This window comes from Rattus norvegicus, chromosome 7, assembly GCF_036323735.1.
Source record: "Rattus norvegicus strain BN/NHsdMcwi chromosome 7, GRCr8, whole genome shotgun sequence".
NCBI classification, from domain to species: Eukaryota; Metazoa; Chordata; class Mammalia; order Rodentia; family Muridae; genus Rattus; species Rattus norvegicus.
Genome location: NC_086025.1, coordinates 65698466 through 65711535, shown reverse-complemented (window position 1 = coordinate 65711535; position 13070 = coordinate 65698466). Strand labels below are relative to the sequence as shown.

Here is a 13070-nt window from a genome sequence, read left to right as displayed (position 1 = left end):
TTTCCTTTCCTCCCTCCATATCCTCCCAGGTACCCCCTCTCCTATCCCTCCCATACCCTGCCTCAAGTTGATAGCCTCTTTTTATTACAGTAGTTAAGTGCATGTGTGCATTTATAAATGTGAATACACAAATATATAAATGCAGTCTTCTGATTCTTTTTGTTGCTTGTGTGTATTTGGTTTCAGGGCTCATCATTCTGCATTGGCCAACTGTCTTAGTCACTTTTCTGTTGCTGTAAAGAAACACCATGACCAAGGCAACTCTTATAAAACAAAGCATTTAGTTGAGGCTTGTTTACAATTTCAGAAGTTAGTCCATATCATCATGGCAGGGAGCATGGGTGCATGCAGACAGATAGAGTGCTATAAAAGTAGCTGAGTTCTACATCCTGATTTATAGGCGGAGAGGAAGAGACTGCTGGCATGCACTTTTGAAAACTCAAAACCCACTCCAAGTGGCACATTTCCTCCAACAAGTCCAGACCACTTAATTTTTTTTCCAATATTGACACTCCCTGGTAACCAAGCATTCAATTAGATGAGCCTGTAGAGGCCAGGCCATTCTTAAGCCACCACACCAGCCAATATGGAGGCTCATCCCAGGGAGAAGCAAATCCTATCAGCCATCATTACTTGTCTATAGTTTTTTGTCTAGGTATAGAACCCTTCAAAAAGTTTCCTCCTCCACATTGGCATGGCCCATGAATGTTGCCATTCCAATCTTGTCTATTTCAAAGAGACTTTCACAGCAGCTTCTTGGTGTTGCTCCATCTTCCTCTGTGTTCTCTAAGCTGTAGTAGATGAAGGAGCTCTGAGGTAGCTGTAACCATTGGAGCTGAACTTAACAATCCATTGACCTCTGCATCGTATCAAGTTGTGGTTTTCTGTGATGGTCTCCATTTACTGTAAAGAGAGACTTCTTTGATGAGAGGTAGTAGCTGTACTTATCTGTAGGGTTAAGGATAAAATGTAGAATGTAGTTATATAATTATGCTGGTCTAGTAAAATGGCGCTAGTAGATTCTGGATAAATATTTAAAATACAGTTAGAAATTATATTGGTTTTGGAAAATAGCAATAGTATGTTTTCTAGGTTTTGTGACCTCTCCAACTACAGGTAGCTGACAAGTTTATAGTAGCAGGTATGAACTCCTGCCTATTGGGCAGGTCAATTAGACAAGCAAGTCTAATTAGAACACTTGGTTGCTTTCCAGATATCCTTACTACTGCACAGTTGTAGTTATCTTGCTAGGCCCATCATTTTGTGGTTCTTCTGTTTTATAGCTGGCTAGGACTATTACCTCCCTTGACATGTCTTATAGCATCTTCCACTATGCTAAGAACTAGTCCTTAGGGAGGAAGCTTCCAGATCAGTGTCAATTCCATGTCTGTAAGATCTGTGTTCAAAAAGTATGTGGTATCTTTGGCATTAAATAGGCTTTTTCAAGTTCTGAGAGATAGTCCAAGACTATAGCAATAGCCTTTCTTTTGCCAAGAATCTCAAACTCTGCTAACTTGAAGGGAGGTTTCCCATGGCTGGCATGAAATGTTTTTTGTGAGACCATTACCACCCCATGTACCCTAAATGTGTGTGTGTGTGTGTGTGTGTGTGTGTGTGTGTGTGTGTGTAATGTATTATACGTTATATATAATGAGCATATAGTATATATGTGTATTTTAAAGAAAGCTTTTTAAATGTTAACCTGTAGCTTTTTCAAACAACCTTAAGTGTTATCTTTCCACCACCTCAGCTCTTCCTCTTCCCTCCCCATTTAAAGCCCCCTACTTCCCATTCCATGTACCTCTGTCCTAACACCCCTGTGTAGAGCTCCTTCCTGCCTGCTTACCCCAAAATCTCTGTTTTCCTGGCTTCTGCTCTTACTCCAGGATATACATTCAAATCTAAAGATTCTACATTAGGATCCACAAATAACAGAACAAATTTTTTTTCAGTTACCTCAGTTGGTATATATATATTCCAGTTCCTCGATTCAATTAGTACCTCATATTCTAGTTCTGTCTACTTACCTTCTGCCTTAGGGTTTTATTGCTGTGAACAGACACCATGACTAAGGCAGCTCTTATAAGGACAACATTTAATTGTGGCTGGCTTACAGGTTCAGAGGTTTAGTCCATTATCAAGGTGGGAGCAGGGCAGCGTCCAGGCAGGCATGGTGCAGGAGGAGCTGAGAGTTCTACATCTTCATATAAAGGCTGCTAGCAGCATACTGGCTTCCAGGCAGCTAGGATGAGGGTCTGAAAGCCCACACCCACAGTGATGCAGCTACTCCAATAGGGCCACACCTTCTAACAGGGCTGAACATATACAAGCCATCACACCTGCAAATTTTATTTCATTTTGCTTTATCACCGAGTATAATTTCTTTGCGGTTATATACGTTTTCATGATCAGTTGAAGAACACTGACATTGTTTCCATTTCCTAGCTTGTAATTAAAGAGGCAATGAGCATGACTAAGCAAATAGGCAATGAACATAACAAGTATCTGTAGTAGAACGGAGTCTTTGTGTGTGTGTGTGTGTGTGTGTGTGTGAGAGAGAGAGAGAGAGAGAGAGAGAGAGAGAGAGAGAGAGAGAGAGAGAGAGAGAATGCCAGCTGTCAAATCAGATATCTTTTATGACCGCCTAATTTAAGACGGTCTCTCACTGTACCTGGATCTTACCAATCCCACAAAATATCTGGCCAGCAGGCCCCAAGGACCTTCTTTTTCTGTTTCCCAGGGTTGGGGTTATCAACTTGAATCATCATGGGTAGCTTTTTATATGGGCGCTGAGGATTTGAATTTAGGTCCTCATGTTTGTGCAGCAGCCCCTTAAGCTGAGCTATCTTCCCTGTTCATTTAAATGTATTACTTACTGTAAGTTAAGGTGATGGTTTCACTGGAAATTATTTCTTTTAAATGATTTATATATTTTATATGTATGAGTGTTTTGTCTGCATGTATGCATACCAGAAGAGGGCACTGGATCCCATGGAACTACATTCATGGACAGTTGTGAGCTGCCTTGTGGATACTAGGAATTGAACTCAGGACTTCTGGAAGAGCAACCAGCCTTAACCACAGAGCCATCACTCCAACCACAGAAATTATTTCTTGATGATGTATATTTGTAGAGATTCACTCTCATAGGGCTTTCTTACAAATTTCCAGTAACTTAATTCCTGTTTGATTTAATCATATCCTTCTTAGGAAAAAATGAAATACAAGAAGCTTAAAAAAAATAGCAACTTTACCACGGACTAACAATGTGTCCTTCATATGAAGCTTTGGCTATAGTGGAAGATTTTTCTCATTTGCATTCACTGGTCTTTGAAAATAGTTTTGAAGATAGTTTTATTTAAAATATCACTTCATCCAATATCTACTACTCTACTCAAAACAAGCCATTTGGGTTTATGGAAAGTGTTAGTCTCCTGAGCATGAGTATTTGAAATTGTCCACAGTTGGCTACTGGTAATCAGGAAAATCTGAAGCAAGTCAATGGGACATAATGGTGCCTATAAGAAACCTTGGACTTAGCACCAGCATGAGCTGGTACATTTTCCACAATTACCATGTATATGTTAACCAGGGCAAGTGACTTGGCCCCTATGTCTTTGCTCTTTTTTTTGTGAGGCACCATGACCTTAGTTGTCTGCCTTAGCAGCACCACAGTGAACCATACCTGGTATTGGTACTTGGAAGAATTTCTCTCCCACAGTGACTTAGGGTCAATATGGTTTGGCCCATTCAACACTCTTAAGCGGTACCTTGAAAACCACTTGCCTATTATGTCTAGTCTTAGAATATCAGAGTCATGAGCCATTCTGTAAAAGCAAGCAATTGGAGAAATTGGGTGAAGAGAAAAATGACTGACAAAAAGCAAAACAATCCAGCCAGTTCAGCATATCAAGTGATGTGAGGAAGGCAGCAGTGTTGAGTATTGCCACCTTTGCAGAAATGCCCTGCTGAGTCAAATTTGGGAGATAACCTGTGTTTAGCCACTAGATCCAGAATCAGTTTATTGTACCAGAGTTGTACGTGTGTCTTAGATAATCCTGCAAAAATAATGTAACTGAGTTGGTGACTGCTCAGAGCCAGACATAGTGTCTCTCTGATTACTAAGTTGACATTTAAGGTTCTAAAATACATTGGCTAATGTGATATATATGTGTGTGTGTGTGTGTGTGTGTGTGTGTGTTCCCATCAGTTCTCCAATGGGTAAAATGAATCCATAAAACAGCTGAGAGAAAAAGCACAGACTTGCCTGGTCTATGTCTAAGAACTTCATTTTGCCTTAATGACATATCCATTTGGAATGGGCTAGCTTGGAGCTTGGGTGATAACCTAGTCGGGCAAGTGCTACTCACACATGGGGACCCCAGTTTAATCCCCAACATCCTTGTAATAACTGAGGGCTTCAGTGCACATGGAATCCCAATGCTGGGGTGATGGAAGAAGGACCCCTTGGGCTCGCTGGCCAGTCAATCTCGCCTAAATTGATGAGCTCTAAATTCAATGAGAGATCCTTTCTCAAAAACTAAGGTGAAGGAAGACATTGAGCCTAGACCTTTGGCATCCACATGCCTACACACACACACACACACACACACACACACACACACACACACATGTACACATACATACACACATATTGACAAGCAAGAGTACACACAGAAGCACACAAAGAAAAGGTTAGCTGTGCTGCTGTCATAGACAGTCCTAAAATTTTAAGCAGTTTTAAACTGTAAAGACTTGTTTCCTTCTTTTTAAGATTGATTGATTGATTGATTGATTGATTGATTGATTATAAGTACACTGTAGCTCTCTTCAGAACACCAGAAGAGGGCATCAGATCCCATTACAGATGGTTGTGAGCCACCATGTGGTTTCTGGGGATTGAATTCAGGATCTCTGGAAGAACAGTCAGTGCTCTTAACCGCTGAGACATCTCTCCAGCCCCCAAAGGTTTGTTTCTTGATGATGTTTATCTTAAGAGTAAAAGTGGTTTAATGGTACAGAGTGATGCATCCTAGATGCCCTCATTATGACTTGGGAGTTGGCAGTCTACTAAGGGAAAAAGAAATATTAAAGATTAATCTTTAAAATTTTTTTGCATGTGGGGGTGTGCCAATGCATCATGTGTGTGTGTGTGTGTGTGTGTGTGTGTGTGTGTGTGTGTGGTGTGTGCCTAAAATTTAAAGAGTTAAAGTACTGTCATTTCTATGCCAAGAGGAAAGAAATAAAACATTTTTTAAAATATTTTTAGGATTTGTTTTAGTAATGTGTGTGAATCTGTAAATGTTCACACATGCATATGGGTACACACAAGACCAGAAGAGGGCATCAGATCTCTTAGAGCTGAAGTTCCAGGTGGTGATGAGCTGCATTACATTGGAACTTGGAACTAAACTGAGTCCTCTGGAAGAGCAGCAAGTGTTTGTAACCACTGAGCCACGCCCCCAACCCCCTAAAACATTTCAAACCAACATTAACAAACACGAGTAAACACCAAGCCCTAGGCGTTCTGCACAGAAGACTGGGAGAAGATTGGGAAGGGGTGTATCTGTATTGACTATAGATTTTCATTATACTGGTGTTATTTCCAAACTAATGCAGTGTAACAATTATTGTGTAGTGCTTACTTTATATCCTGTATTAAAAGTAATCTAGAGATGCTTTAAAGAAAGCAAGAGTGTGCATAGATTATACTAAAACACCGCACCATTTGACATAAAGCATTTGACCATCAAGCTTATCCTCTAGTGTCCTAGAATCCCCTCCATCCATACTGAGGAAGTGTGTGCCTGAAAATCATCTACTATCTATTCATTACCTGTCTCCAAGCAAAGGCTCCATCTATACCATAAAGTTCTTTCCTGTAACAGGGCATGGAAGAACACCGTCCCCTAATTTCGTACTACTTTTCCCATTGTGTGACGAAGAATGTTTCTTTAACAAGGCGCACAAAAAGATCAGGCTAATGTGTGGAGTCCGTTCAGATAAGAAAATTTAAAAAACGCCTTCCACGGGCCATCAGAGCTGCGCCTGTGCAGGCGCCCTCAGCACTCCCTCTTCCCTCCCTCCCCTTCCGAAAGTATGCAGGACGCCTGCGCGTGACCCCGGCGCGTCCTCTAGGACTTACCCAGAAGGCAGCTCTCTACTCTTAGGTCAAAATGGCGGGCCGACCTGCAGGTAAGTGAGCTCATCCTCTTTTGTGGGTATCGTGGGGCGGTTGTATTTTCCCACGAAATGCTCTCATTTTGCTTTAGCTAAATAGTTTGCGATAAGAGACGTGGTGGCCCAGCCTGTAGCTCAAAGGACAGGTTTCGCTTAACCTGCCTGAGGATTAGAACAGGGACCTCCGCCGGAAGGAGCCCGCTGTGGCAGACAGCGGGATCGGCCTCCTCCCTTCTCCGCCTTATGACAGCTTAGGAACATGGGGAGGTCAGCAGAAGACTGCCACAGCGAGTGGGGAGCATTTAGAGTCAGACGCAGGCCTTTTCAGTGACAGTGATCTGAGCAAATAGCTCTGGAGTCCGGATGCCGCTCCTCGAGCTTGTCAGAATTAAAGGGAGGTAAGATAGGTCACAGTGAGGTTTCAGGTTAATCTTGGCCTATCTGGACCGTGAGCTGGAGCTGCTCAGTTATAAGGACTGTTGTTTAATGTAGGCACTAGAACAAATTTGTCATGGGATAGAATGCCAGAATGTTTTCACATCAAATAGTACTCCTCACCACCACCCCCTCCTATTTTTTTAAAGCTAATCTTTGCCCTCTGGTGGTATAAATTGAAATAGTCTTTAAAAACAATATTGATACTCTTCTCAAGAGTCCCTGGAAATTCTGAAGGCATTAATTTTAACCATTTGATACAACTTTAAGGAACCTTACTAAATTTAAGGCATTCTGTTTCCTTACTTGAGTTTAATATTTACATAAACCTACTACTTCCTTTTCTGTAACAGGCTTTTGACCTAGCTAATGTGGTAAGGGTGAACAGATTAGTGCCTGACACATAAGTGTTAAGTAAATATCATAGTCACTACTATGTTTACAATTTTGTTCATATGCACTTTTTTTTAAAATATTTCTATTTTTTGAGCCAGGGTGTCATTGTAACCCAAGTTAGCTGTCTGTGTATTGAAGGATGACCTTGAACTTCTGACTCTTTTTCTTCCACCCTAAAAATGCTGGGATTGCAGGAATGCACTACTGTGCGTGTTTTATGTAATGCTGGAGTTGGAGCCCAGGGCTTTGTGGTGCATGCTAGGCAAGCAAGCAATGTACCAACTGAGACTAGCCTTGACTATTTTAATTTTCCCTTAGAAACAATTTTATGAATGACTTCTAATTTCTAAGGTTAGAGGAAACCATGTGATAATCTGTACTAAGGAGTAGGAAGGCAGAAGGGAGCTTCTTTTTTCTTCTTTGGTAAGAAAATAGCTTTAGACAAAATTTCAAAAGAAAGCTTACGGACTGAGAATATAGCTGATAAAAAGGTTGCCTTGCAATGTAAGCACAAGCCTGATTTTAATTCTCAGAACCCATTTTGTTTGTTGAGCCTTTTTTTTTTTTTTTAATAAAGCCTGAGTTCCAGGCCAGCCAGTTACATTATATGAGACACTGCCTCAGTAGCTCTAGTCCATGCTTTTAATCCTAGTGCAAGAGACAAGGAGACAGGTGGATCTTGGGGCTCACTGGTCTGTTAGCCTAATGTACTTGGCAGTTCCAAGCCAGTGAGAGATGCCACCTCAAAACTGAAAGAGGATGACTAGGGCCTAGTGTTGTCCTCTGGCAGTCACATGTTCCCTCCCCTATCCATCACATTTTAAAAAGAAAGGTTAAGCTTTCTCTGTCTTCTTTCCTGTACCACATCTGGTCAACATCAGGCACTCTCCTGCTTCCTTGACCTCTTCTCAGTTACCTCCCTCAAGCTCAGCCTTATTCCCCAAAGAGCTTTCAGTTGTTTATTTTGTTTTTTGCATAGGGTTTTTTGCATGCTAGGCATGAACTCTAAGGCTGAGCTATATTCCCAGCCCCTATTTTAGTTTTTGTTGTTTGTTTGTTTATACAAGGCTTGGTATTTATAGTCTCAACCTCTTGCGTGCTGAAATTACAAGCATGCTCTGTTACATTAAGAGATTTAAATTCAACATTGAATGTTTCTCCTTATCAATGTTCAAATACTGTTATTCCCTTTAAGAACAGTTGGTATTTGAGAAAAGGAAAATGAGCTTCTTTTACTAATATACTGATATTTAAATTAGCTGATACTGTGAAAGTTTTTCTAGAAATAATTATTTTAATTATTTAAAACTATAATTTTAAAGATAATAGCCAAAAAAGACAAGGTAGACTAAAAATTTGGAGACTAGAAGCCTGCCACCTAACCTGAACTCTCATAGCTCCACCTCCTTTGAAAAGAATAAGTTACTTCTGCAGCTACAAAAGACAAAAATGCTTCTGATCCTTTTTTGTCCCCTGTCCTTCATCTCTTAGGGTAGCAGGTGATGCCAGGGCAGAGGATGTTGGACTTTGAGAACCCAAAGTGGCAGGAAGTATACCTGTGGCTATTAGGCACCTGTAGTTCTGAGTTTACCGTTTGTTCCCTCGGTGTCATGAGTGAAGTGATTATCCACGTGTATACAGAGGGATATTGTTGGGTTTAGAAGAGAACTGGGTCGTTTGTAAGTGTATTACAGCAGCTGACAGCCTGGTCATTCTAGTTGCAGCATCAAGCAAGTGGCTGGATGGTTTCCGGAAGTGGTATTATAATGCAGCGGGCTTCAATAAACTGGGTGAGTACCTGTCCTTTGGCCGCCACCTCCTGTTCTTCTGAATTCTGCTTTTAAAGAATTCTTAGAGTTCAAAGGAGATATTTTGTTTTTGTGTGCATCAGATTTAAAATTAAACTTTCTTGATTTTTGATCTTTATGTGGTGTTTGAACTTTCCTATTTCTAATTGCCTAATTTGCCATGAACTTCACGGTGTGGTCCAGAAACTGAATGGAAGCATCAGCAGATCTTAGGGTTCCTTGGTATAAACTTAAGTTCTTCGTGTCTTTAAAAACATCATTTGCTCATATACCAGCATGTGCTTGTGGAGGTTAGAGGAAGACTTCTGGGAGTTAGTTCTCCTTCCTTCATGGTGTCCAGGGATCAAACTTGGGATTGTACAATAAGTACTTTCACTGCCTAGCCATCTCCCTAGTCTAGTTATATAATATCTTGATCTGAGATTAGAAGAAGAGATCGAGTCCACATGGTTTCAAGGTCAAGCAAGATACACATTTTAAATGCTTTCTGAACTGGTTCATATAAATAGGAATTTTCTGATAGTGCTTTTAAAAAGCCTATATATTTCTTCAAGTGATAACTTGGGTCTAAAATGCATTTGGTTTCCATCTTTTCTAGTCACTTGGTGCTTTTTCAGTCAAATCTTGAATTTTAAGACATAAAGATATTTTGTTCGTTAGAAAAGAAAAATTCTGTATGGAGGAGATGGCTCAGTGACTCCACAGGCCTGATGACCTGAGTTCAGAACCCACATAAAAGCTGACACTGCACAAACAGCTGTAATCCCATTGTGCTACTCTGGGGAGCTGGAGCAGAGACGGGAATCTCAAGAAGCTGGTTGGTTAGCTTATGCAGCACCACAGAGACATCACAAACAAGGCAAAAACTCAAGACCTGAGACCTCAGTTTCACCCTTTGGTCTCCACGTGTGTGGAGACACATGTGTGTACATACATACATAAACACACACAAAAAAAAAAACTCCTACCAGATATGGTGAGTTATGTAATTTTAGTAATGGGGAGGCAGAGGCAAAAAGATGGTCATTTCAAGGCAAATGAGTATAAGGCTGAGTGGGAAGAAACAAATGATTCTCTATGAGTTCAAGGCTAACAAGGGCTACAGAGTGAGGCTGTCTCAAAAATGCAAAACAAACAAAGATCACTTTTTGAGATTGTTCTTTAATCTGGTTCTTCTGTTCCTGTTGCAGGGTTAATGCGAGATGACACAATGCATGAAACTGAAGATGTAAAAGAAGCCATAAGAAGGCTGCCTGAGAACCTTTATAATGACAGAATGTTTCGAATTAAGAGAGCCCTAGACCTGTCTATGCGGCATCAGATCTTGCCTAAGGATCAGTGGACAAAATATGAGGAGGTAGAACAGATTTGATGTGTCTAGCAGTGTTGGTCACTCAAGATGCAGTATCAGAAACAGAAGAAACACACTTGATTGTTCAGTGTTTCAGTGTTCTCCAAGTCATGCCACATAAGTAGCATTTCAGCAGCCAAGTGAAGTTAGTAGAAAGGTGTCAGCTCTATGTTAAAGAAGAACAAGGTGAGACTTGGAGGTGAAGTGACTTCTGATATCACTGAGCTAGTCTTTAGTATGGAAGGCCTGGGCTGGAATTCATATTTTCTGCCACATCCGCTAGTGTTGCTTTCCCTCTACTCTGGTTCCTGCTCTATGAAAAGAGTTTTAGTTATACGAAGTCTATTGAGTGCTTTTGTAGCTCTGAGCATGGACATCTGTCCTCAAAAGTCATCAAACCAGGCAAGCCTACAGGCATTGTACATCTTCTGACCTGCTCACTGCTTGATCTTTCTTAGATTTTACATTAAAAAGCACATATGTCCTAGAGGTTGAGATTGTATTTTCTTAAGTTACAAGCAAACAGTAATTCATTGCAGTGAACTTTATTGGAGGTTTAAGGCCTATTGTTCTCTTCTTCATTCTTCAGGACAAATTCTACCTTGAACCCTATCTGAAAGAGGTTATTCGGGAAAGAAAGGAGAGAGAAGAGTGGGCGAAGAAGTGATCGTGTAGTTAAGATCTGTGGGTGCGCCTGGTCTCACCCTATTTTATGACATTGTTTCAACCTGAATCACAACTTAAGAATCATTTGCTCTACACATGCCTCACTTTAAATAAATGTCTATTATAACCGTTGTTGGACTATTTGAATCCAATTCAAACTTTTACTCTCATAATTACTATTATCATTTTTATGACACAAATTTTTTCCAGATTTCTAAGATATTTTTAGTTGCTGCTTAACTGGAGATGACAGGAGCTGCTTTAATCATCTCTTCATGGCTATATAACTATCCAGCTTACTGAAAGATGCAGCACTTTATACAAGCTGAATAGTAGGCTTTAGATTCCCTTTCTGGGCTCCTGGGAAGTCATAGCAAGGCCTGTACAGGTGTGAGATGAGGGATTAGGCAACCAGCACTGAACAGTTGGGCCATCAGCTTTCAGAGTGACTGATGGAAGGAAGGGAACATTTACCCCAGGTTAGTTACCCAGGACCCGAGACACAGCCTTTCAGAACATTGCTCTCTACCTAGATTTATTTTGCATTTAGGAAAAGTCTGTATTCCATTATGGGCTTATGTAACTTACCTATGTATGTGCAGGTGCATGTGCTCCTATGCTAATCAGTAATGAATAAATAAGTAATAAATCTGGCATGAGGAAAACAACAGAGAAAAACACAAAGGCAAATTATGCTTTTATGTTCCTTTAAGAACTAAAAGTTCAGGAAGTCTTGTAGAAGAATTGTGGGAAGGCTTGAGGGACCCAAGGAGGATGGGACCTCCACAAGAAGACCAACTGAATGGACTAACCTGGACCCTAACCAAACAGTGAGCATGGGCTGGATCTGGGCTACCCGCATGTGTAGTAGATGTGAAGCTTGGTCTTCATTAGGGTCCCCCAACCACTGGAGCGGGGACTGTCTCCTAACCTATTGCCTACCTGTGGATCCTGTTCCCCTGGGTGGGCCACAGTGCCTGGTCCTGAAGGGCTTTGATGTGCCAGGGTGGGGTGGCACTGGGCGGGGAGTGGGCTTCCTCTTTTCTTTGAGGAGAGGGAGGAGTTGGGAGTGCTGATGCTGGGAAATGGAATGAATAAATAACAAGAAACTATGTACTGAACTAGACATAGCAGCTCATTGCTAGCATTCAGTAGGCCAGCTGGCCTGGCCTATATAGTTCCGATACACCCAGGGCCACACCAAAAAACAAACTAGGTACTAAACAGCAAAGAGACCACAGATTAGTTTAAAAATACAAATTCTGACCGTGAATTGTGAGGTCTTTGGTGGAGATAAGAACTGGGATTTCAACTGGCCCAGCAGGAGGAGGAATACCTGCTTTGTACATGTAGCAGGAGAGTGATCTAGATCCATAGAAACACTGGTGAAGGAAAGGAACAGAGTTTTTTGTTACAGTTAAAATTCATGAAGTAATTAAAACATACAGATGCATATATGAGTTCCTTTGACAAAAAAAAAAAAAAAAAACTTGCCTTTAAAGCAAGATCCTGACGGGTTTCTTTTTTGTTGTTGTTCTTTGACAGGGTTTCTCTATAGTCCTGGCCGACCTGGACTCACTTTGTAGACCAGTCTGGCCTTAAACTCACAGAGATCCGCTTGCCTCTGCCTAACCAATGCGGAATTAAAGGTGTGCACCACTATGTCTGGCTCCTAACAAATATTTTTAAAGTCATGCTCAACATGGTGCCTGTAAGAGATCCTAGCACTTGAGAAATGGATGGCTACATCTGAGACTAGCCTGAGTTGCACAGTAAGACTGTCAGAGGAAAAAGAGAATATCTTAAAAGTAGTGTTGGGATATTGAGAGTTAATTTATTATTGATTAAATTTCCAGAAAAGAACTTTGCTTAGATCTTTAATCATATTTTGAAACCCATCCTGGAAGTTATTCTTGTTAGTTCTCTAATGAGTTAGAGCCCTCCTAAAAATGTTTCTCTTGTGGTAAAAGTAGTTTTTTAATATCCTTCACATTTAAGCTATTAAGGCAAAACTAAAGGCAATACCAAGAGATGAACTTCAACAGGTGAGGTTTTGACTTACTAGGAACAGGAGGTTCCAGGCTACCCACTGCTTTCATAGTTAAAACTGTGACATAATCGGCTGGAGAGATGGCTCAGTGGTTAAGAGCACTGACAGCTTTTCCCGAGGTCCTGAGTTCAAATCCCAGTAACCACATAGTGGCTCACAACCATCTGTAATGAGCTCTGATGTT

General features: G+C 40.9%; 1 protein-coding gene and 1 long non-coding RNA gene across 2 annotated transcripts; one reads left to right on the top strand and one right to left on the bottom strand.

Moving 5' to 3' along the window:
- Window positions 1-265: 265 nt before the first annotated feature.
- LOC102549197 (uncharacterized) lies at window positions 266-5974 on the bottom strand. The gene is made up of 2 exons (XR_355592.5): window positions 5837-5974; window positions 266-948 (listed from the first exon to the last, which is right to left on the bottom strand). It is a non-coding gene; the product is annotated as an uncharacterized LOC102549197 (long non-coding RNA).
- Window positions 5975-6153: 179 nt separating this feature from the next.
- Uqcrb (ubiquinol-cytochrome c reductase binding protein) lies at window positions 6154-11520 on the top strand. Its single transcript, NM_001127553.2, has 4 exons — window positions 6154-6195; window positions 8730-8801; window positions 10010-10176; window positions 10760-11520. The coding sequence occupies exons 1-4, from the start codon at window positions 6177-6179 to the stop codon at window positions 10835-10837; spliced, it is 336 nt and encodes a 111-aa protein (NP_001121025.1). The 5' UTR covers window positions 6154-6176; the 3' UTR covers window positions 10838-11520.
- Window positions 11521-13070: the final 1550 nt, after the last annotated feature.

Bases quoted from the DNA above. Each gene is read 5' to 3' on its own strand.
- Uqcrb (NM_001127553.2), top strand. The intron at 8,802-10,009 runs GTGAGTACCTGT...TTCCTGTTGCAG, and splicing joins AGCGGGCTTCAATAAACTGG to GGTTAATGCGAGATGACACA. The intron at 10,177-10,759 runs GTAGAACAGATT...TTCATTCTTCAG, and splicing joins AGTGGACAAAATATGAGGAG to GACAAATTCTACCTTGAACC.